Source organism: Fusarium falciforme, chromosome 10 (genome assembly GCF_026873545.1).
Source record: "Fusarium falciforme chromosome 10, complete sequence".
In the NCBI taxonomy this organism is placed as follows: domain Eukaryota; kingdom Fungi; phylum Ascomycota; class Sordariomycetes; order Hypocreales; family Nectriaceae; genus Fusarium; species Fusarium falciforme.
In genome coordinates this window covers 2952138-2975292 of record NC_070553.1, presented here as the reverse complement: position 1 = coordinate 2975292, position 23155 = coordinate 2952138, and the positions used below count along the sequence as shown (strand labels likewise).

The following is a 23155-nucleotide window of genomic DNA, read 5'->3' as shown; positions in this document are numbered from 1 at the left end:
GCTTGGAAAAGAACAAAGAAGATTGGGGCGCTTGAAGAAGACCATAGCTGGGGAAAGCATTAAGCTTGTATTAAAGCAAGCTCCAAAGCTAGCCCACACACCGCATCCATTCCATCGCCATCTTTGTTCCGCGCATTCGGACAAGAGCACGGCTTTCATGTCAGGGGCAACAACGCGCGACGTCATGCTCGGCCCAACTGCCGCGGGTGCGCGTATCGAAAGTGCATAGGGCTGATGGGCGAGTCGTGATCCTAGCTTGCTCTATTTGCGGCTTCATGGCGTGTCCGGTTGGTGGTTGAGGTGCGATATACGCGTATACTGACCGTGTTGTGGAGAGTTGAAACTCCACCAAATTTTGGATTTGCAGGCTACTTTTTAGCGGATCGCCGTCCGCAGTATCTATCCGCGTATAGAGATGCATCGAACATTGAATACGTTCATGTCGAAATAGGAGCACAACGTCAGCATAAATACGTTTCCACGTAAAGATGGATATATATTCTAGCCAAGACCTCGATTCCTCGGGTTTTCTTGTCCCAAACTCCCCGACAAGTTCCTCGTGTTCGTAAACACCAACATCCGGAGCCTGCAAAACAGACGACCTGGGACACGAGAACGTCAACATCTAGTCGCCCATCATGGCTGGCGATAGCAGCTCAGACGCCTCCGAGGGGTATGTCTTTTACAACTACAACCCGTCGATGCCCGCGGCCGTCATCTTCATTGTCGTTTTTGGTCTCGCAGCGATTCTCCACACGTGGCAGCTCCTCCGCAGCCGGACATGGTACTTTATTCCGTTCTTGATCGGATGTCTATGTAGGTTGCGACGCGTACTCTCCGGAAGATATCTGCTAATAACCTTGTAGTCGAGACAGTTGGCTATGTTGGACGTGCTCTATCGGCGAACGAGGCCCCCGATTTTACCAAGAACCCGTACATCATCCAGTCCATCCTGCTTCTGCTGGGACCGGCGCTGTATGCGGCGTCCATCTACATGATCCTCGGCCGCCTCATCAACCTTCTCGATGCTGGAGATCTTTCCATGATTAGCACCCGATGGTTGACAGGGGTGTTTGTCACTGGCGACGTCTTGTCCTTCTTTGCCCAAGGCGGAGGTACGTTGTGATTACAAGACAAAACTCCAAAAAATGCTAACGCGGACTAGGCGGCGGCATGCTCGCAACGGCCAAGGACAAGGACGCCGTCAAGAGAGGCGAAAACATCATCGTCGGAGGTCTGGGCATTCAGATCCTCTTCTTCGGCTTCTTCATGGTCGTCACCCTCGTCTTCCACCTTCGAATCCGCCGACAGCCCACCCAAAAGTCCCTCGAGATCACGACGCCCTGGAAGAAGCTCCTCTATGTCCTCTACGCGACCAGCTTCCTCATTCTCGTGCGATCCGTGTTTCGCGTTGCTGAATATGTCATGGGCAAGGACAGCGAACTCCAGTCCAAGGAGTTTTGGATCTACATCTTTGATGCTCTCCTCATGGCCCTCGCAGCTTGGCTTCTCAACTGGTTCCATCCTAGCAGGGTCATCAACAAGGCCATGGATGCGAAGCGGATCGCTAGTTCCGAAGAGTATGTGATGGAGAGCCAGCCGTATGAAGGCCAGCGACCCAGACGCCACTCTCACTCGCGACCTCACTCACGGACTCATTCGCGTTCTCACTCTCGCTCCCACTCGCACTCGGGGCACTCGCACTCTCACTCCAAGTCGAAGGCTTCGCATCACAGGGGCGAATACTACCAATAAGGGGTAACGGGGCTAGCGTGTGCTAAGGGAATGAGAAAGTGCCGGACCCACGACGGGGTGCTCTCCAAGGGCTGGTAGAGCTGGTCGCGTCAAAGCGGGATGGACGAGCTATCAGATTTAGTGGGGGAAGCGAAACTTGGACTTTATGAGGAATCAATAACTAGGGATCAGACTGTCCTGCTGATAGTCTTTCATTTACAAGCGAGCAAGGCAGGTGTCATAGCATAGCCCATCGTGTCTGAGATGGTTGCTTCTTTTCCGTATGATTAATGCAAACCCGGCGTTAAGGAGATTTGCGTGGAGACTCATGGTGAGGAACTGGAAACTGCATCGAGATCGATCAAGTCAATGAGAAACATTAAACCAGACTTTCGAGCAAAAACCGACGACGATCGGTCCCAGGAACCCGTATCGACAACCCAACAATGCGGTTCCGCAACCGCATCAAAGGCAATGGTATGCCCTGCCGCTCGTGGGCAGCAGGTGAGAGACAGTCTTGATGGGACCTTCATCTCGGCTACAGGACAGTGAGGCTTGAGCGAGGCGAGCAAGCTGGGTTGAGACGACATGTTTCACGACGGCTCGGGACAAAACATGATATGGCAGGCCTAAGCTATTTGATAGCTACTGACTGACAGCTGAATGTTTCGGATGATCTCTTGCATGCCTTGGGAAACGTGGGGAGATGGTGGGCTTCTGAGGGGCCCAGGGACGGCATTTCTGAGACATGGGGGGGCTAAGGGACGGCAAGAGATTCCAGAGAGGCGGAATAGTATCAGCATCTTTCGCATGAGTAATCCGACGTCTCGGATGACCACGAGAGCAGGTCAGAGACGGCATCTAGATGATGTTGTTGAGGTGGCGCAAGTCAGGAGTGAGGAGATGGAAAGCTGCCTGGATAGTAGATTCTCGAAGCTGCAAGGTGCAATCTTCTAGCTCAACAGAAACCGTTGTGAGGTTTAATAATGAAGGTATTCTCAGAACTGCATGATTTGGAATGCAATTCTCGAGGTTTATACAAGGCAAGGCGACAATATGAAGCCAATAGGAGCCATCTCCCCCCCCGAAAGCGATCGGCTGGGTAACCGTTGCCGAGCCGAGGCTGACGGGCAAGCACCACGATACGCGAGTCAAGTGGAACTAGCGACGAACAAGAAAATGACAGAAAAGAAACGAGAGAGATGCCAAGACGAGCCAGCGAGAGAAGGCACAAATTGATTACGTAGATATCAGACACGGTGCGGTTGGGAAAGCAAGAGAAAGTTAAAATCATGCCAACAAGATGTGTGTGTGTGTGAGTGTGTGAGAGAACACCTCTCCGCTGTAGAAACTTTAGACACGGCGCCCGGGGAACGCCGGACGGCCTGAGCGATGTTGGATATTGATAATAAATGTCTGAGAAAAGTCCACTAGAAATCTGAGTCTCTGGGGCCCTGAGATTACAAAACAGCTTAGACAAGAGACTAAAAAATCTCATTCATTCTGGTGCTTGACGGTGGCTTTGACTGGCGGTTTCGTTTCTGAACCACGCGTCCAGAGTCTGTGCCAAAAGGCCCAAAATTGCACTGTGATGCTCGGGTGCGACCTTACAGGAGGGCTCTGCACTGTGCTGTGTGGCGGTGATGATTCCCTTGCGCCACCGACGGAATCCAAAAGTTCCCCAGCTCTGGACTCTCACTGGACAGCCAGGAGCTTGTACACAGTGTCATATCCGAGCACACCACTTCTGACGGACGGTCGGGACACACGGGCCCGCCCCCAGTGCGCCTCGTTTGTGCTTCGCTCTGGGGACCCTGGCTCCCTCTTAGCCCCCTGTAGCCTCTAGCCAGCCGTAGCCTGCCTTCCTTCCTTTCCGCTTTGGCACTGTCTGTTGGCTGCTAATTTCTCCAGCGCCCCTTCCCCCTTTGGGATGTCTCGCCCGTCCGCTGGTTGTACCTTCCTTGGTCTGCTGTCTCGTTTCTGGGACGGGTGGTACGAGTGAAAAGTGACGGTTCAAGTCTCCCACCACCCATTCCTAGTGGAGAGGTACATTCTCGTCCATGCCTCCCTCGTCCCATCCCGTCGTCACTCTCTCCCGTCTCTCTGGGTTCCTTCCTCGTTCCCACCCCCGGTCTCGCCTTGCAGTTGGCTTGGCCCTGGGCCCTTCCTCGAAATCTCCTTCTCTTTCAGTCTCCATCTCTCACCTCATCTTCTCGTCTGCCCATCCTGTCCCGTCCTGATTCTAATCCTTCCACATCCACTCTCTTCTCTCACCTCCAGACAAAACATCCCCAACCAACTCTCGCCATATTCTTTTTACGCTTCGAATTCTTACGAATAGAACAACTGACCACAGCCACCTGCGTGCTCGACCCGACCGCCACGACTTCTCTCGCGCTTGCTGGCCAACCCATGATCCCCCGCATTATGGTTCAAGGCGAAAGGGCCGAATAACCTGCATCTTCAGCAAATCCTATCGAACCAACCCCCGCCTCGAACTTCCATCACTTCCGATACACCATCGAACCCGAAGGACACTTATCAACCCCCCGCAAATCCCCGGACTTTGGGTTGACGCGAACTCGTTCTGGCAAATCCCAGATTCCTGGAACATTCTTGACACCGCGTCCGTCCGCCTGGGCGCTCCTCCGCCAACTCAAACTTACTTTCCGCGGTTGGTGATAATCAGGCACCGATCACCATGCCTCAGCCAGTCGTCAAGCGCGCCTGCGATGCTTGCCATCGTCGCAAGGTCAGATGTAATGGCGCTAACCCATGCCGAAACTGCTCTGGTTCTCAGCTATTGTGCACCTACAATGCGATTCCTCAGAAGAAGGGGCCCAAGGGCTCTCGTGCGAAAGTCATCAGCGAGCTGAGAGAGACTCAGCGACAAACCAGCCTGGCCGCCAAGGTCCATCAGAGACTGACTGGCGCGCCCGTCACACCCCAGAATTACGGTCCCGAACCGTCGACTGGCCTACTATCCAACGAGTTCATGAAGGACTGCCTCCGATACTTCTTTGACAACGTTTACGGACAGATGCCCATTCTCGACAGACGTGCGCTCGAGGAGCACATGACGGTTATGGAACAGGGCCGTGATGTGTATTGCCTGTTGAGCGCTCTCTGCGCATTTGTCATGCTCCAGCCTGGAACTGCGCTGCCCGTCAACGACTCATTCAACCTCGAGCTGCACCCTGGCGCCAACATCGCTGCAAGCCAGCTCCTTCTCGACGAGTGCATCCGGGTCCGGAAAGCCAACGACTACCAAGACTCCATCACCCACTACGTTCTTGTCACCAACTACCTCATCTTTGCTTGCCACTTTGCCCTGGACAACCACGACAAGGCCTGGTTTTATCTGCGTGAGACCAGTACCATGATGCACATGGCCGGCATGCACAAGGAGGACTTCTACTCGTCCCTTGAGCGGGAAGATGCCACACGAAGACGCCATCTTTACTGGCTCGTGCTCATGACGGAGAGGTCGTACGCTATCCAGCGTAATCGACCTCAAACTCTCCAGTCCTCGATTCGCCTTCCTGGTGTGGGTGACGAGACGGGAAACCCCAGGATGTTCGATGTCAACACCTTTGCCATTCGCGCAAAGCTCTTTCAGCCATTCGACAACGCTTGTTTGGCAACCTGGAAGAAGGTGCAGAGCCAGTTCTCCGCGGCCCAGATCACAGGGCTTCAGAAGCAACTTCAAGAAGCGGCCATCGCGTTTTCCTGTCAGGATACAAGCCTGGCTGATATGGGAACAAATCAACAGTGGCTCCAAAACCTCATTTGGCAGCTCACTCCCAACAATGGGCCCGACGGTAACGAGGAATATATGGCCCCCTCTCGTCGAGACCTGCTCATGACCATTGCCTCTGGTCTCCCCAGTATCAAGGGAATGGATGTCGTGGGTAGTGGATGCGTAAGTGCAAGACATGGTGTGATGGTTGAGCCTGGCTAACGAATAAACAGATTGAGAGTCTTCTCCAAGCATGCCATCTTCTGAACGATGTTCTCTATCGTCAACCACACATTCGCCATCCTTATAGTGTTGGCCCTCATGATCATCTCCAGCAGCTGCTGCAAATCCTGGGGATGTTGAGACACAGCCACTGGCACTACCTGCCTCTGCTGCTCACCAAGGTGGTTGAGGTTCTTCCCCGTCTCACCAACCCGATCCTCCCCAACGCACCAGAGAACTGTCAAATGGCCAACATTGACATCTTCGACGGCTTCGGCAATGCTGGCATGGCACAGCCTCCGATGGCCATGTACCAGGGTCAGTCGGGCGCGGCTGATGCTCTGGGGCAGCTTCCACTGCCAATGTTCCAGGCCCAAGTCGAGAGGGATTGCAAGCCTCCAATGGCCATGTACCAAGGCCAGATGGAGACACCTGACTCTATGGGCCAGATGTCACTGTTCCAGGACCAATCCAACACACCTGATTCCAAGGCACAAGCATCGATGGCGATCTACCAGAACCAGATCACTACGCCCGATTCACTGGCCAACTCGAATGGTGGTCATGGAACACCCCCAGGATCGCAACAGGACAACAATATGAGTTCCTCATTTGTGACCCCGCCTAGTGTTGTCTCACCTGGGATGGAATATCCCCACAACTTGACCAATTTCAATGTATCTGATATGGTCATGAGTCCGATGGGCGACGGAACACCTCCCAACTCGATGAACTACATGCCAAACCAACAACAGCAGATGTCGATGCAGGGAGATGGGATGTGTCAGCCTCAAATGGACAACATGGCGTCACGGGGCATCCGCAACCAGAGCCTGAATGCTCAGTCCATGTACGACCTGCAACAAACACCAGAAACAGCAGGCAGTTACCAGATGCAGAGCCAAGCGCCCATGACAGGCCAGAGCCAAGCGTCGATGTCACGGCAACGTCAAGCCTCGATGGCTGGGCAGGGCCAAGCATCGATGGGAGTGATGGCCAACGAGATCGACTTTGGCGGGCTGTAGGGATGGTCAAGTCATCTTCAGCAGCTCGACTTGATCGTCTGACTCACTGCTGCTTCCCCTCCCTTCTCTTTTCTTTGTCAGCGCACATGTTTAGTTGGTCCTCAAGATGAGTTTTCTTGCTGTCGACTGTATGTATTTGATATGCTCCAATTCCCTTTGTTTGCTGGTTCGGAGGCTGGTCTGTTTCTGATGGCCAAGGTGGTCCAACATCGGATCGGTGTCTTGGCGTTTTGTGCTGTTGGTTATTCTTGGTGTCTTGTTTTGTTGATGTCTGTTGGCGCCGTGTAAGGAAGGAAAGGAAGAAATGTGCCCGTGCTCACCAGAAGTAAAAGGTCTTGGGAACGAGGACGGGAGTACGGACGGGAGTACTGGGAATGATATACCAGGAATGGGAACTATGTGAAAGGCAAAGAAAGGTCCGACCGAAGAGGCTTGATAGATGCCGAAGAGTAGAAGCTAACTTAGTTTAATCATGTTTTGAATTGAACTGACTGTACGCCACGACTGTGTAATGATTCTGACTTGGTATCTGAGTGCTGGTGTATGTGGTATGGTATCATTATCATAAAGTTGGGCCGACTAGACTCGGTCCTTTTCGTAACATTAACCTATCCCCTCCCCTTGATAGACCTGACGGCCAACACCTCGATCCTTTCGGCATATAAGCTCATAAGATGGCAGACGGGGTCTCCCCAGATGACGTCTCTCAGTTGTTCCTCGAGACATGTGACGGCGACGACGCCTTCATCGATACGTTCTCTTACTGTCTTTCGATCCTTGGGTTTGGCTCGAGGATCCCCCGTACGCAGAACGACGAGCCGGCCGGCGTTGCTGAGAGTGCAAGGGGGAACATTCCAAACCGGAGGTGGTGGACGAGAGTGACTCTTTCGAGATTTGGAGCTCGACTTTGGTTTCTTTGGTGGTGGTGAAGCGAGCAGTTCTAAAAGACTCCTGACATAGGCCTTGTCGGCACGAACGACTGGATCACCCTCGTTGATGAAGCTGAGAAAGACGCTGTTGCGGAGGTTTGGACGATCGGGCTTGGCCAGCGGGAGGAGGCTCACGGGCGGTGCACCAAAGGTGACGCAGTGGATCTTTTTGAAGCAATTGGATAGGGCGTTGAGCTCGCTCTCGGCCTCGGCCGTCTCGGCCAGCATGTGGGAGTAGAGGAGCGCCGCCACAGCTCCGCCGGCAGAGTGGCCCGTCAGCATAAGGTTATAGCTCGACCGCCGAGGGTCTTCCCTCAGGAGCTGCCGCAGCCGCGCGGCGACGGGCCGGATCATGCTCCGAGCCACCGAGAGGAACCCCGCGTGGCACAGGTTCCCTGGGTCGTCGAGGAAGCCGGCGGGGCTTGAAGGGGCGGTTTTGAGGTTGACGGCCCAGTCCATGAATGTTGCCGTGCCCCGGATCGCGAATACGATGGTACTCATGTGGTCCATTGGCTTGGACTTGATGCACATGGCTTTTGTGCCAGAGAGCCAGTCTGACGATACGTGGGCGTCGAGTTCGCTGCCCCGAGGCTTTTCGTAGACGCGTTGAGAGTACTCGGCGGCGAGGCAGAGGAGTTGCCATGTTGGGAGGTAGCTATAAAGTCAGGATGGATTTTCTTACAAGTAGAAGAGTGACGTACAGGGCTAGAGGGGGGAGATCTGCTGGGAGTTTCGAGTTTGCGTAGAGTTCGACTTTGGAAAAGTAGTTGCCGGAAACCACGGAAGTTGCAATAAGTGCCTTGCCCTTGTGCTTTGTGCGTTTGCTAGATTTACCAAACGCCTTGTCCTGAGATTGTTGTTGAGGAGGAGGAGGAGAAGAATGCCAGCTGAAGAGATCACACTCGTTACCACAGAGCTTCTCATGATCAATAAGCGTCATGACATTGTTGAACCGACTGTAAACATCGGCATAAACGGCATTAGTTGTCTGAGCGCATCCATGCCAAGCCGACATGCCATCATCGTAGAGCTGAGTAAAAGGAACGACATCCTTGGCGAGGTTGACCATGGACCCCGTGAGTCTCGAAAGAGAAGTATGATGATGAACCTGTTGTTGTTGAGGTTGCTGCTGACTCCCAAGGTAATAATGCTGATTCACAATAACAGGCTGATACCCGTTCCAGGCTGGAGGAGCCGGGAGGTGACCGGCAGGTCTGAATTGAGGTTGCGATTGACTTGCATAGCCGTGAGAGTAAGGGTAACTCGGAGGAGGCGGAAGAAGAAGTTGAGGTTGCTGCTGAGGAGGTCCGTAGACGTTTGGAGGATCAAGCATACACGGCTTCTTCTGCTTCTTGTTCTTGGATGAGCTACTGCTGCTCTTGTTCTTCTTCTTCATCTTGTTTGTCTTGACGAACCAGCCCATGGCGAAGGCTGGATAAGTTCATCCAATGTCATTTCAAGCTGGAGATGGAAATACAAAAAAAAAACATCACACAGAGAGCGGAAAAGAAGGAGGAGAAAAAGAAACAAGGCTTGAAAGAAGGCGATAAACAAATCGCACATGACACCCACACACGCTCTGCCGAAAGAGGATGGATGCCTTCAAAATGCCCATCAATCGCCAATAGGATATTCTTAGCAACAACGCTTGCTCAGAACAAGCCTGCCGATCAAGTTCGACAGGGGGTTAGACGGCGTCAAAAACACACGCCCATAAACCCTGGTAAAACAGGATGAGGGATGTCCGCGTTATTCTGTCACGTCTATAGGCTCTCTCCAAGGCTCAGTGGCTCTGCTCACACCACCGCCTCCAGCGCCCGTGATTCGCCGCAATCCCAGCGAGTAACAAGCCAATCAGATGCATGACGAGCCACGAGGTGGTTGGGTTCGCCCAGGGGAGGAGAGGGGAAACGATGACTGCACAGGGGCAGGATTGGTTCAGTCTTCAGCTGGGACTGCAGCTTCTAAGCCGGGTATGCAAAGGAAGAGAGCTCTGCAGAAGGATGGGTGCATGGCTAACGAGGTTCAATGGCTTTGTGGAGGCCATTGTTGATCAAGGCTTATCGAGTGAGCCTTTGCAGACTGAGACATTGTTGACTGTGCATGACGCTCATCATGATGCCACTGCTCACTCGGCCAACCTGTTGCAGGATTACATCCCGAGCCCTCCAGGATCATGGACATAAGCTAAACTTTCGGCTACGACCTCAACAACAACCCTAGGCGTGGTGGCGGAGTGGTTAACGCGGTAGACTCGAAATCTACTTCCTTCGGGAGCGTCTGTTCGAATCAGGCCCACGTCGAGATTTGTTTTTTTCCTGTTGCGAATCAGGCTCAAGTCGGGTCTTGTTTTTTGCCAGATATCACCAGAGTTGTTTGTGTTTTTGTCTTCTTGGTTTTATTTTTTTTGGGCCATGCACGTGGGCCGCTGGATTACTCAGCTCTCTCAACGGTTATTTCCCAAATAGGAACCTTTTTGACACAGCCCAAAGGTCTTCAATATTCTGCACTCACAATTGAAGCTATCAATAACGAATGAACGTGCAAGCAACAATAGGCAGCAGCACATGGCTTCCTACCTTGATGGGGACAGACAAGATCTTGGAATACTGCTCGAGCTTGAGGTCACAGTCAATCACGGGGCATCGAATGATATTTCAGGACCTGTCCTCAATTACGCGTATCTACATGTTCCCGCATCAAGCCGGGAAGAAAGTCTAGAACTATAAACGTGCCAAATATTTACAAGTCATAATGTAAGTTTACTCCATCACCCCAGATCCGATCCCAGCATTACACGCACTGGTGGTACCACTCGTTGTGCTCCTCGCAGACATAAGGAGCCTCGCACTGGGTAGGTCCGTCCCAATTGCGGCCGCCGCACTGGTAGTAGTGCTTGACCAGCTCGGTGGTGCCGGTGCCGATGGGAGCGGAGGGAGCCGTGCCGGTCGGGGCTGGGACGGCAGGGCCGGAGGCGGCGGGCTGGGTGTTCCAGGGGTAGTTGTAGGCGGAGCTGCTGTGACGGATGATGGGGACGCGGACAGTGGGCTCGGCGGGGGCCTCGGTCACGGAGGCGGCAGCGGCCTCGGAGACTGGGGCTTGACTGTTGTAGGGCACAGTGCCGTTGATGGGCGTGGTGCTGTTGCCAGGGACGGCGTAGGTAGGGAAGGGCTCAGGCTGCTCCTCCTCATCCTCGCAATCCTCGTCATCTTGGGAGTCTTCGTCCTCGTCCTCTCCCTCGCCCTCCTCCTCACAGTCTTCGTCACCCTCGTAGTCTTCGTCGTCACCGACTTCAGAGGCGATGGGGGCAGCAGCAGAAGTTCGGATCTCGAGCGTGGTCTGAGTGGCAGTGTTGTTAAGGAATGGAGTCACAATGAGGCTGGTGGGCTCAGTGGCAGGGGCGGCTTCAGAGATAGAGACGGCGGGCTTGGTTCGGGTCTCGAGAGTCGTGGCCGGGGCAGTAGTCTCGACAACGGGAGCGACGCTGGTAGCATCAGCAGTGGCAACAACGCTGCTAGCCTCGAAGCTGGAGGCCTTGCCGCTGGAGCCAGTCGCAGCGGCGGCGAGCAGGCTGGAAATGCTAGTCCAGGCGGGCTTCTTCTCGTACTGGTCGTTATAGATGAGAGCCTCACCAGCACCGCTGAAGGTATTGGGCACCCAGCTGTACTTGTCAGAAACTCCCCAGATGGTCACACCCACACAACCCTCGACGTCAAGGCAGGATCCGACGACGTTGGCAAAGTCGTCACCCTGGGTCTTGAGAGCGGACTCAGAGGCGGGGATAGAGGCGTGGCGGATGTCGAGCTCAGTGTAGGCGACCTCGACGTTGAGGGTAGTGAAGCGCTTGAGAACAGTGGCGAGGTTAGCGCGAGAGGGGGTCTGACCGACGATGAGGTGGCCTTGGAAGCCGACACCGTCGATGGGAGCACCGGCGTCTTGGACGATCTTGACGAGCTCAAGAGCGCGCTCTGTCTTGGCACCGTTGCCCTCGAGGTTGTAGTCGTTGTAGTACCTGAAGAGTTAGAGGTTGAACAGCACTGGCAATGGCACAACTTACAGCTTAGCATCGGGATCCGCCTTGCGGGCGGCGTTGAACGAGATGGCAAGGTAGTCAGTGCCGAGAGTCTGGTAGAAGACGCTATCCCGCCAGTTACCATCGTCACCAATGGCCTCGTTAACCACGTCCCAAGCATAGCAGTCGCCCTTGTAGTGATCAACAACGTTGGAGATGTGGGCCTCGATGATGGTTGTAAGTTCCTCCTTCGAGAAGCTACCACCCGACACTACAAAACAAAAGTCAGCACCACTCAGCTTCCAGGATTCAATAAACCTTACCCCAGCTGGGAAGCTGGCTGTGCCAAGTCAAAGCATGGCATCGCAGAACCTGTCCGTTTTTCTTGGCAAGGTCCGGAACGACGTCGGCCTTTTCGTAGGAAAACTTGCCGTTGGCCGGCTCCGTCGAGTCCCACTTCTGACCGTTCTCGGGGACGAGCTGGCCAAACTCTTCGGTGTCGTCGGCGAGGGCCTTGTAAGCCTCGTCGCTGAGGTATCCGTTGTCGACGGTGGTGCCAAAGTACTGGAGTCCGGCGGCCTGCGCCAGGCTGTTGAGCTGGGCCGAGACGGGGCTCGAGGCCAGGAGACCAAGGAGGGCGGTCTTGTACATGGTTTGTATTGTATTGTTTAATGAGCGAGTGAATTAAACAAGAATAAGAAAGAAAGAATGGCAAAAACAAAGAACGACACACACGTACAGGTCAATGGCAAGTTCATCCCATCTTGAAAGTCCGGGCTTTTGTCCTTCAAATACACCCACCACAGCAAGGGATGCCCGATCAATCGAGAGATGGCCATTATTGATCATCCCACGGTATACGCAAGTACGGCACCAGATCCCTATTCTCCCAGACGGCAAAACTCGAATCCGTCAACCGTCCAAGATTCCTCCGATGGGCGCACAGTCCTGGCATCTCCGCCCTGTCTCAGGTCGCGACAGGGGGTGTCGCCTCGGGGGGCTATCACAGAAGAGGAAAGGCAGACGAGCGAGATGAGACGATTTGAGAAGAAAAATACAAGAGAAGCTTTTGACGATCGTCCCAGCTTTTCTGTTAGTCGGGCCAAATTCCTTGGTTCTTTGGAGAACCGGGTTGTCGGCAACGTCAGTTCGTTTGCCCCCCTGCAGTTCGCTACCGTCGACCCCTGATTGTCGACTAACTTGTGAGAATTAACGGAATGCTTGACGAATGATGAGGAGTTGAATGCGAATTTGAGGGGTTCTCTTATCACCCCAGATGGGGAACATGCTCTGATTGCGTTGGGCGGTTAACAATCAAGTCTCTATTGCCGCGCTTATAATCAACTTCTGTCGTATAAAGCAGGTAGCAATGAAAAGCTCATATACGAGCCTCTCTGCAATCGTGAAACTCAACTCTTGGGTCGCATCGCGAATCGGGAGTCCAGCAAGCGTCGATCGTCTCCCCTTCCGCGTTTCAGATGCGAGGCGCTAGAGCGGTCTTGGTAGGTTCGGTATTTTCTAGATGATATCCGAGAAGAGATGAAAGGTGTTGATGGGGCTCTCGGTTTGATTGACTGATATGGAAGACCGGAGGGACCAATGCCGAAAACTGCAAGGCTTGCTTTTAATGAGGACCAATTATTGAAATGAAAGAGAGATATTAAGATGAGAGATAGTGGATATAATAAAAAAAAAACCCCTTGTTCTTGCATCTTGCAAACGCCCATCCTCCCGTAGTGGTGTACTGAAAGAATGTCCTAATAACGACCTGTTCAACCTTGAACTCGTCTTCACTCCACACGTATCGTCGATCGAATTCCGTCCAAGTATCAGATCATGCACCTTGATCGAAAGCCCACACCTCACTTCTTTCCTGCGACTGCCCTCTCAATGTCGCCAATCTCCAGCTCCTCGAGCGTCTCCTTCCACAGCTTCTCCGTCATCCTCTGACCGGGCTCGGTATACATGATCGGCGGATACCTATCATATTTGCGTTAGCAGTCATCGCAGTCTCCAAAAGACTCTCAACTTACGGTCGAATCACCCAGTCGCCAAAAGACCCATGGCTCTCCTTGCCCAGCACCAGCGCAGAATGCAGATACTGCCTCGTCCCGTCGACAATATTCCTACCGAATATAATCCCAGTGATAAATACAAAAGCCTGGGCTGCGTATTGGCCTTTGGACTCGCGCATGAGTGCTGTACCTCTGGTTGAGCTGGGATTGACGACGTTGATGATGACGTCGTCTGCGGAAACGATCTCTGCGAGCTTCGATATAAACATGGGTAGCAAGAGTTTCGTCTTGCCGTATTGCTCAAATCCGTCAAAGCCCTCTTCAGCGTCTAGCACGTCCAGGAGACTTCCAGAAGTTTCCTCCATCTTCACCCACAGAGCCATGTCTGAGCCTACAATGGTTAGGCGGCCAGGCGTGGAGGCAAATTTTTTCCCTCCAGTGATGACGCTGTTCTTCTCCCTCAAAATGGGGACCAGAAGGATAGTCAGAAGCATTGTCGCCAGGAAGTTGACCTGAAGCGTCACCTCACGACCCTTGTCCCCACCACAGCGCTGGTATGATGCCTTGCCGCACCCAGCGTTCAGGATGACAACATCAAGCCTCTTCAAGGTCTCGCACCTAGAAGCAAACTGCCTCACAGAAGCATAAGACTCCATGTCAAGAATCCAAACCCTGATAGTAGCGTCTGGGAACTTGGCCTGCAACTGCTTCGCGGCCTCGTCGCCTCTCGACTGAGACCGCACGGCGAGGATCAGCTCGTTTAGTCCGAGTTGCAGGAGCTGCCGCGCGCATTCGAGACCCAGGCCTTGACTTGAGCCGGTGACTATGGCGGTTTCGCCTTGGAGGTCGATGTGAGAGGGGATCTTGGGGACGCGGTGGAAGACTTGCTTCCAGAACAAACCAGGGAAGCCGGCCTCCCAGGCTGCCCTGTCTTTCAAGTTGGCCGACATGATTTGTGAGTGTTAATGGGGCTATATAGGAAGTAAAATATATAAAGATGAATGAATACGATTGGTGTATAACATGAGCTGGTGGAAGGTGTTGCGAGTATGGCTTGATCACCAACAACAGCCTGGCAACTGCTGTATGATTTATATAGTCAATTTTCACGGACACGGCATTACATATTCAAGCCGTCGCTTTCAATGCGACGGAAATACCTTTCAAACCATCCGAACCCGTTTCGAGGAACTTTTTTGCTCGGAGCTTGCATTCATGATGCTTGATAACCAATGCCTCCTCCAAAACGCCACTCTGCACGATCCCGATCAAGTAGAGTACATGATCGCTTAGCGCCTCTGTCGATCATTCCGAACTTTTTCAAGTCCACTCATTGGTCAGGATAGCATAGCGTCCATCCTTCTTCGGATCCCTGCCATATCAGACCAATCGCGTATTGTCAAATCGTTCCAGATGGTAAATATTGGTAGCCAAGGATTTGTACTATACATACTCCACGCGGCGCTGACGTCCCTTGAACATCAGTCGGCTCCTTCAATGCGGCAGAGTCGGGCTTCATAAACCCCCCCTCTCGTCCATTCACCGTCGTGGGAAAAGTTCCCTTTGCATCTCTCGCCATGTCTTCACACCTCGCCTCGTTGGCTCCGCGCCCAGGGGTAGAGAAACCCGCGGTCGGGAAGATTGACCTGCCGATACATCACAGCGACAAGGAGTGGGATGCTGTTTATGTGCATATCGAGCGTTTGTACGTGCATGAGCGCAGGAAACTGCGCCATGTGATGGAGACGATGGAGACGGAGTACAACTTCAAGGCAACGTGTGACTTCCCAGCCTGGGTGGTTTCGCCCTCGGCATGAACAGGACCTAACTTACATCTAGGCTTCAAATGTACAAGAAGCGGTTCACGAAATGGGGCTTCTCAAAGAATAAACCACGTGCTGGCACCAAGAAGTCACAAAGTCGCGACCCGGTCGTCACTCATACCCAAGTCATCAAGGCCGTCCCCAAGAGTACAGTGCAAGTCACTCTACCCGCATGTCTCAAGCTAGGCGCTTCAGATCTCGCAAACCTGGAGTTCTTGGCAAGTATACAGAACTGGGGCTCCTCATTCTTTGACTCGCCAGGAGACCATGGCTACCCATGCCCGCCCAGCCCCCCAGCTTCTCCTACCGAGATGGTGTCGGCGAGGCGATACGACCCGGAAAGTCTGAGCTTTGCCTTTAGGATCATTGTTGAACTGCTGAAGAGGGGCAAAGGCGAACTGGCGGGACGTCTAACGCGCAAGGCATTTCTCCAGATAGAGGCCATGCTGCAGGTTGAAGGACCCTTGTTCATCTGGAACATCTTGGAGATTCTATACTACATGGCACTCTATGGCCAGACGCAACTTTTCGGGATTCTACTACTTCATCTTAACAACCTAGCAAGGGACCGCTTCGAGCCAGGACACCCCCTCATGCAGATGTTGCACGGCCTGCGCATGCTCCTTCAAGGCTGGCACAAAGACTCACTCCCCCCTCAAGCATCGGTGCTACATCAAGCCTGGTCACTAAACGCAAACATGATCTTTAACAACTTTGACACTCGCCTCTTGATCCTCTACTACCGCCTGGTATGGGACTCGGACATGGTCCGTCTCCCCCAGAATAAGTTGGAGGATGCCGACAGATGGTTCGCCCTCCTGGAAAACAAGGTCCCGATGGACTATGCCATTGCAGAGGATATGATAGCCCGTATTCACCCTGACCTCTTAGCCAATGACGGGTATGGGAAAGAACCGCCCAAGGAGTACGAGATGCTCAAGCACACCAGCGTATCAGCTATACAACATCGAAGCACAATGCCCTTTTCAGAGACAAAGATGAAGATCCGAATCCTCTCCGGAATGTTAAAAAGCCGAATTCTAGAGAGAAAGAATACCCTCACTCCATTGAGCGACATCGAAGCGGACCCAGAGCCGTCTATGCCTCAACAACACCCTCCTCAGCTGCCACGCTTCCACGCCCGGATCATCGCATACGTCATGAAGGTGCTCGTTGATATCGACCTGGAGATGGGGTTTGATCCGACGATTGCGACGGATAGGATGCGCAGTATCGTTGCTATGCGCGAGTATGGGCAGAGTCGGATTGGACCTCAGACGATTCATGAGCTGTGGCGGTTGGAGGATTTGCTTCGGCAGCAGGGATGTAAAGAGGAGGCTGCCCAGATTCGACAGGATACATATAAGAGGTTAGAGGAGTACGTTGATGATGTCCCCGTACATGAGGTATAGGGGTTGGGCGGCGGCAAGGTCTGGTATATGGCAACATCCCTAGGAAGGGTGGATCATGGCAGCGTGAGTGGGTCAAGTAACAATGGCCCTAATAATCAGCACAAAGCGACAGAGACAAGCTGCCTCAGTCATGACATAACGCCGTGAGTCTATACTCTATTCAACGCTTCTCCATGCAAGCAAGTCAAGTCCTTACAAGTACAGCCTCCTCCTCCTCCTTTTTTCCCAATCACGATTCACGACCCAAGCGCTCCTCGTCATCTGCAGTCAACTCGTATGCCGGTCGGAACCCCTCTCCGTTCTGACCTTCTTTCTTTAAGTGAGGGTTGGGATGGGTATCCTTTTTTCCGCCAAGACTGGTGTAGCCCTGATGCATGTTAGTAAGAGAGTGAGTCCCTCGTTGAAACTCGACTAACCTGGTCATAGAGGGGGCAATATGAGATTCCCAAATGTCGGATAAACTGCACATGTTAGCCTTCTTTCAACGTCATAGCTGAAGATGGCTCCCAGGCAGGGAGCCAATTCCAACTTACTGCCCAAATTTGCGCTATCAAAGTCCAGTTAGCAATTGTCGCTTAGAGGAGTAATCATGTCCAAGAACCAGGGGGGCCCAGGAACACCTTGAATATCCACGTACCATAATGCCAATCGATCACCGGATGCACTCGCATAAAGGCAGGCCACCCAGAGTCCGTCGGATCAAAATGTGTCAAGTTCTCTCCATGAGGATCAGTCCTCCGCGTCCCCACAAAGATTGCCTTTATGCTCGGTCGTTCCTCGAGATATATCTCCAGCCCCTTCTTCATCGACAACACGTAACGAGCCACTTCGAGGTTGTATTCGGCGCTAGATGACTCCACAAACTCGTCAATCTCAGGGAATGGATGCGCGGCAACGATATACACGGCTTGGAGCTTCTCCGGGGTCGCGGAGTTGGAGGTTCCGTTGATGGCTGTCGTCTGGGAATAGCGTTTCCCCATACATGCGAGAATCACGATAAGAAGCACAAGACCTGTCAACATCATGGGTCAGCATTGGTGAGGGTGAATGGGGTAAGCAGGGGCTCATGGGGGCGGGAGTGGGCTCATGACAGCAATCCCGAGAGCGCCCGATCCCCAAGAGCTCCCAGAACGGCCTCTCAAGGTAAACGTACAATCTTTTCCTCCATTGTATGATAAGGAGATCTGTTCAGGTCTGTCGGCGTGAAATGGGTCAGCGACCTGGTGAATGTGTCAAGACGTTTCAGACTTGAACGCACCGGTATCTCTCCAACGCCTCCTCCACAACCCTTATCGACACGCGAAGTTGCGCCTGTACATCTCGAAGAATCTGCGTATCCGGATCCTCGGCCAGGAACGCGTCGACCTTGTCCTTGATCTCGATGCACTTGTCGCGCAAGGAGCGGGGTGGCGGGGCTTGTGTCATGATGGCTCGAAATTGGCGGCTGTCGCTTCGGAGGCGGGGTGATAGAGGGATGGGCGGAGAGTCTCGAGGTCGGCGACTCGAGCAGAGGTGGTTGCAGTCGTAGAGACAGGAGGAACGAGGAGGAATCTGGAGGATAGATATTGTAGAGCCGACTCCGGTCTCGCCGTAAGGCGATATGTACGTAAATGCGGTTGAGAGGCCGAACCACTTTGCGATCACGTGGGGGGACCCTTTTTTGGCGCAGCCTTGAGGCGGGCGGGTGCAGTTTTTGGGGGTGGTGCGGATCACGCCACGATACGCAGTGAGGCTACGAAGCAGAAGGAAAGCGGGCGATAGTGCAACTGCCTCATTTTCAGGGATATTTCAAGGCGAGACTCAAGGCTCCATTTCATAATTATTAATGCACTTTTCGCAGCGAAAACCCTGTCGAATGTTCCCCCAAGTCCCCATTAAAGAGAGGAGTACGTGAGACATTCGATAAGAAAATGCCACGTGAAGCTAGACCGCGATAGGTAGGCATGGGGTAAGCCACTATTTTTGGCTAGCGCGCTGTCGGTTTGACTTGCCTCGTTAGCCGAAGGGTCCAGACCTCGGACCGTTGCGCCCATCACGTGAAGACCCTTGAACCGACTTGAAACTTCGCAAGGGAGATGCAATTATCTGCGCCCTGGTACTGTCCTGGAGCAAGGCGAGTTTCTAGATCAAAGCCTGTCTGCGTGGTGTGATTTATGTGGAAGTGCGGAATGCAACAAGATTCAACATTCTTGTACAGAGTAAGCAGGGCCAGGAGCAGCTTTGAAGACGCGCCACGTGAATCAATCAGGATCATTAAAGAATTACGTGGGTTATGAACCGACTTCAGATTAAAAGCTGCCAGGTGATGCTTCTCTGATGCTTCAGAAATAGAAGGTCTTGTATGCTACCCATGATATTGGGAGAACCTTTCCCAACTGCGGGTCATATTGATGTGAGGCGGGGGAGTGATGTAAAGAAAAAGGTTGTCGGTCAGCCAAGGCATTATCTTGACATGAATAAACTCGTGGTTCAGTCAACGCAATACCGAAAAGGCCAGTTTTGAAGAGGAAATAGTCAAGATATCACAATCACCACAAGGGACATAATGCTCATAGAGTACGTTTTCCCCCTTTCAGAGGGGACTCCCTAAACTTGAATTGTCAACTACCGTAGCTTGGCCACTGTTCGCCCCTTGGTGGCTCCACGCTTGAAACAAATCAAGTTAGACGGGCTGGTAACATGGTCCATGGCCATCTTCTTAGCAACCTATGACCCGGGTAGTGTAATGGCGGCCCATTAGATGGGCAATCTCGAGAAGACAATGTCGATAGCTGCTTGGGCTATGTGCGTATCCTCCATCGCGCGAGCAACCTCGCTACGGAAGTCCTGCACAGCGGTGTTCCACTCAAGGAAACCAGTGTCGCCTGACCGGAGGTGCAGGGGCTCCGAAAACGCACTTTCACCTCCGGGCTTGAAATAGATGAGATGTTAGCTACCGTAGTTCTGCCTTGGATAAGGGGAGACAAGCCTGAATCATCTCTAACTGCCGAGCAAGCACCTTGTCCTTGTAGATGCGGACATGTTGCTGTAGGGGGAATTAGTGACTGAACAACGAAGCACTGATAAACACAAGGAACAACGTACTTCAATATCCTCTTGGTTCTGAGATCCCAGTAGATTGTGCTCCCGCTGGTGGCTGATGGCAATGGTATCAAAGGCCGCACCCAGCTTGGCAAGAGCCTTGACAACGCCTCCTCGGGCCGCGCGGGAGAAGATGTGAGCAAACTTATCACCCTCTTCAGCCACAGCGAAGTTCGATGGATGTCGCATCTCCAGAGTATCAACGATGTAGGATATTGTCATAATCATGTCTTCTGTATTGCCATACATCAGGGTAGGGCAGCTTGAAGGAGTTAGCAAAGACGGCAGGGCTGGATATGTCAGGGTTTCTGCACGTACGGAGGACAGGTGATATCTAGTGCGCGGCATAGACGGCATCCAGAAAAGAAACTGGTAGGTCCGCATGCAATGGAGGTCCATTTGACGGGCAAGGCTGCTGGCGCCGCCTCGGCTCGCTCGATCCCATTGATTCTTATTTCGAACTGGAGACATCGCAAACAAGGACTGGGAGTGCCGAGTCTGGTCTCATTCGAGGTCATTTTGGATATCTCAGAATTGAGGCGGGGGGGAGGAGGAGGAGTAGAAAGGTGCGTGAAGGAGAGGAAGATGAGAGGAGAAGGGAAAGGGTGCGCAGATGGCCTTCAAATAAGTTGGGTGCCTAAGGTGGCAAGCAAATTGTGCGTCTTGGACTTCTTTTCTACAGTGATTCACTGACTGTTATGCGAATGAGGCCTGGATGCGAGTGCACCTGTTTGGCAGTGCCGTTTGACAGTGCTGTTTGCTGTTGTGCATTTGGTGAAGAGGCAGACGCTAAAGGCCCTTTCTTCACTTCTCCTCTCCTCTTCCATCTTATACTTTGCTCATCTTGAGAGTTCTCACTCATCATCCGCCCCCGACCTCCCAACGATCTGGCGCCAGCACGAAGCCATCGTGGAAATGAGCGAGCCTACCACCCACCTCCCGACCCCATCACCGATTGTCCATGACTGATCATTTGAAGGGCTCCCGCATTACCGGAAGGAAACGCGAAGGACTTTGTTGACACCATGGCCTATGTCGGCATGGTCATCAACCTCAACAGCCCCTGGAAACGGGACCAGAGGCTGTAGAGGGAGGGTTTCGAATACGACGAAAACGATCAAAGAGGTGAAAGCTCAAATGAAGATTTCCAAATCCAAGATCGGGTTCTCGATCCCAAGCCTCGAAAGGACCTAGTTGCTGCTACGATTACGCTGGGCGCTCGTGTCATCGAAGTCATTGAAGGCCACACTGAGACACACGGTGATGGAAAAGAGGTGGGCATTCAGCTCTTACGCCGTCAAGATACGATTATGCAGAGTTCTAGTGAGATGCAGACGTCGTGCGAAGGAATGTTCGCCCGACTATCCGTATGTTGCAACTTCTTGTCACGATAGAGGCTCATCTGCTTACTATCACACCCACGATCGATCAGAACTCGGCCCAGCCCCTCCGACTCGATGTTTCCAATGAAGAATATCTCCCTTGGAATACTGCGGCTCGCGAATTCCACGGCGACGTCTTCAAGGCACTGCAGCCTGTCGGGTACACTCTCGCTCGCACTATCGTGGAGAATATCCCAATCAAATGGATCCCTGCTCGGGTGTCGAGTTGCAGGAACTGTTGGTCTTTGGCGCGCCAGGACGGTTAAAGCCCGTCCATAAGCTCCTTGTACCATCCTAAGATCGTCAGTCAAGTTACCACGACGATGTGTCCAAAGGGATAAATGACCTTACCAACTATCAGATTTCTCCCTCTTGGTCGAGTGAGACATTGTCGCATTGTGTGCTACCGTGAGGTTGTGCTCAATCTAATAGTGCCTTGCCAAATTATACCTTTCAGAAAACCATGCATCCTAAGATCCATGTCAGTCTAGCCGCTGTTCCAACATTTCGTTGTACAAACATTCGAGCAGAGCTGGCCGTCAGGGTGACGAAATCTGCAGTACACCTCTCCTGGCGCCATGTAGATCTGGCCGTTCTGGCTATCGAGTCGGGGGAGTAGTTGATCTTTGGGGCGTCTGATAACCGTTTTCCCAAGGTAATCTTTATATTCCGAGATTTTCCGGAATGTAGTCATGATGATGCTGTTGGATGTTGCTGTTTTACTGGCGTTGGTCATGACTGAATGTGAAGAGCGTCAAGAAATTCGAAGACGGCCAAAGGGCACTCTCACGTTGCTCATGTTGCACCTGCCTCCTAGTTGCTCACTCCATCGGGATGTTAGCAGGTTGCCAATATCTCCTATTGAAAGACAAGGGATGTCAGTACTCGAGCCTGCTTACCTGCTCACGAGGCAAGTGATTCAGTAACAGGGGGCAGGGGCCAAGATGTTGCAGAGTCATGGCTTTTGATACCAATAGCCCCCCATTCGATCGATCTGCTTCTGTGTCCTTGCTTGCTCGTGTTGCTGAAGTTGCCAATGGTTATCAGCAAGTGCCATCAAAGGAGTCCTGATGTTGCCTTCCCAAGTCTTGACCCCGACGGTGTCCTGTCCTCTCATCTCCAAAGATACATTCCTTGTTATTTCTATCATTCCCATTCTTCTTCTTTCAACTTGGCATTATTGTCATCATCATCATCCATCTCAAGGCAGAAACACCATGTCAGTCCCACAACAAAATTACCAGGACTCAGAAGCCTATCAGAAATATCTGAACAACGGCCTTCGCCCTACCGAGCTTCTCAAACCAATCACTGTTCGCATGGCTCGAATCTCTCACGCCGTTCCTTTGCTAAATGTCTATCAGGAAGACCCAGTCCACCTCGCTCCAGGCGAGGTCTTTTGCCGCTGGATGGATTCCGAGTATGACGTGATGTGTTATCGTGTAGGTCATGAGTCAAGACTTCACACGGGAGTTTGGCTCATCATGTTTTTTAGACGCGCCCGCTCGTCTCGACGGACTCTCTGGGACATCACTACGTCGCAATGCACAGGTGCGAGGTCTTTGTCCCTCCAGGAGGGAGGAGAATATCCACCGAGTTGAACGCACAAGCCCAAGGTACTACCGCATCTTGGTCCACTTCTACGGCATTTCATCTTTGACAATCCTATAGCCTAGTACGACGATGTGGCTGCGAACAAGAAACCCTCGTGGCCGATGAACACGGACACGGACACGACACCTCCCGAGACTCAAGCTGCTCCCACGCCGGATGTCGCCACG

At 52.7% G+C, this 23155-nt stretch overlaps 8 protein-coding genes across 8 annotated transcripts; 3 read left to right on the top strand and 5 right to left on the bottom strand.

Annotated features, from left to right (window-relative positions):
- Nucleotides 1–638: 638 nt before the first annotated feature.
- Nucleotides 639–1755, top strand: NCS54_01279500 (Hypothetical protein; the record flags this gene model as incomplete). The annotated part of the gene is made up of 3 exons (XM_053158017.1): nt 639–816; nt 867–1115; nt 1166–1755. 3 exons carry the CDS (start codon nt 639–641, stop codon nt 1753–1755), a joined length of 1017 nt encoding a protein of 338 aa, XP_053013992.1.
- A 2680-nt stretch (nt 1756–4435) lies between these two features.
- NCS54_01279400 (Zn(2)-C6 fungal-type domain-containing protein) lies at nt 4436–6720 on the top strand (the record flags this gene model as incomplete). The annotated part of the gene is made up of 2 exons (XM_053158016.1): nt 4436–5656; nt 5707–6720. The coding sequence occupies 2 exons, from the start codon at nt 4436–4438 to the stop codon at nt 6718–6720; spliced, it is 2235 nt and encodes a 744-aa protein (XP_053013991.1).
- A 608-nt stretch (nt 6721–7328) lies between these two features.
- Nucleotides 7329–9072, bottom strand: NCS54_01279300 (Lipase-3 domain-containing protein; the record flags this gene model as incomplete). Its single annotated transcript, XM_053158015.1, has 2 exons — nt 7329–8304; nt 8351–9072. 2 exons carry the CDS (start codon nt 9070–9072, stop codon nt 7329–7331), a joined length of 1698 nt encoding a protein of 565 aa, XP_053013990.1.
- Nucleotides 9073–10442: 1370 nt separating this feature from the next.
- NCS54_01279200 (Beta-xylanase) lies at nt 10443–12312 on the bottom strand (the record flags this gene model as incomplete). Its single annotated transcript, XM_053158014.1, has 3 exons — nt 10443–11661; nt 11707–11932; nt 11985–12312. The coding sequence occupies 3 exons, from the start codon at nt 12310–12312 to the stop codon at nt 10443–10445; spliced, it is 1773 nt and encodes a 590-aa protein (XP_053013989.1).
- Nucleotides 12313–13523: 1211 nt separating this feature from the next.
- On the bottom strand, nt 13524–14626 carry NCS54_01279100 (Hypothetical protein; the record flags this gene model as incomplete). Its single annotated transcript, XM_053158013.1, has 2 exons — nt 13524–13641; nt 13695–14626. The coding sequence occupies 2 exons, from the start codon at nt 14624–14626 to the stop codon at nt 13524–13526; spliced, it is 1050 nt and encodes a 349-aa protein (XP_053013988.1).
- A 627-nt stretch (nt 14627–15253) lies between these two features.
- On the top strand, nt 15254–16911 carry NCS54_01279000 (Hypothetical protein; the record flags this gene model as incomplete). The annotated part of the gene is made up of 2 exons (XM_053158012.1): nt 15254–15453; nt 15516–16911. 2 exons carry the CDS (start codon nt 15254–15256, stop codon nt 16909–16911), a joined length of 1596 nt encoding a protein of 531 aa, XP_053013987.1.
- A 229-nt stretch (nt 16912–17140) lies between these two features.
- NCS54_01278900 (Hypothetical protein) lies at nt 17141–18501 on the bottom strand (the record flags this gene model as incomplete). The annotated part of the gene is made up of 6 exons (XM_053158011.1): nt 18170–18501; nt 18065–18105; nt 17549–17923; nt 17445–17458; nt 17328–17372; nt 17141–17278 (listed from the first exon to the last, which is right to left on the bottom strand). The coding sequence occupies exons 1-6, from the start codon at nt 18334–18336 to the stop codon at nt 17141–17143; spliced, it is 780 nt and encodes a 259-aa protein (XP_053013986.1). The 5' UTR covers nt 18337–18501.
- A 1146-nt stretch (nt 18502–19647) lies between these two features.
- On the bottom strand, nt 19648–22068 carry NCS54_01278800 (Hypothetical protein; the record flags this gene model as incomplete). The annotated part of the gene is made up of 5 exons (XM_053158010.1): nt 19648–19821; nt 19910–19936; nt 19996–20254; nt 21825–21844; nt 21895–22068. The coding sequence occupies 5 exons, from the start codon at nt 22066–22068 to the stop codon at nt 19648–19650; spliced, it is 654 nt and encodes a 217-aa protein (XP_053013985.1).
- Between the last annotated feature and the right edge of the window lie 1087 nt (nt 22069–23155).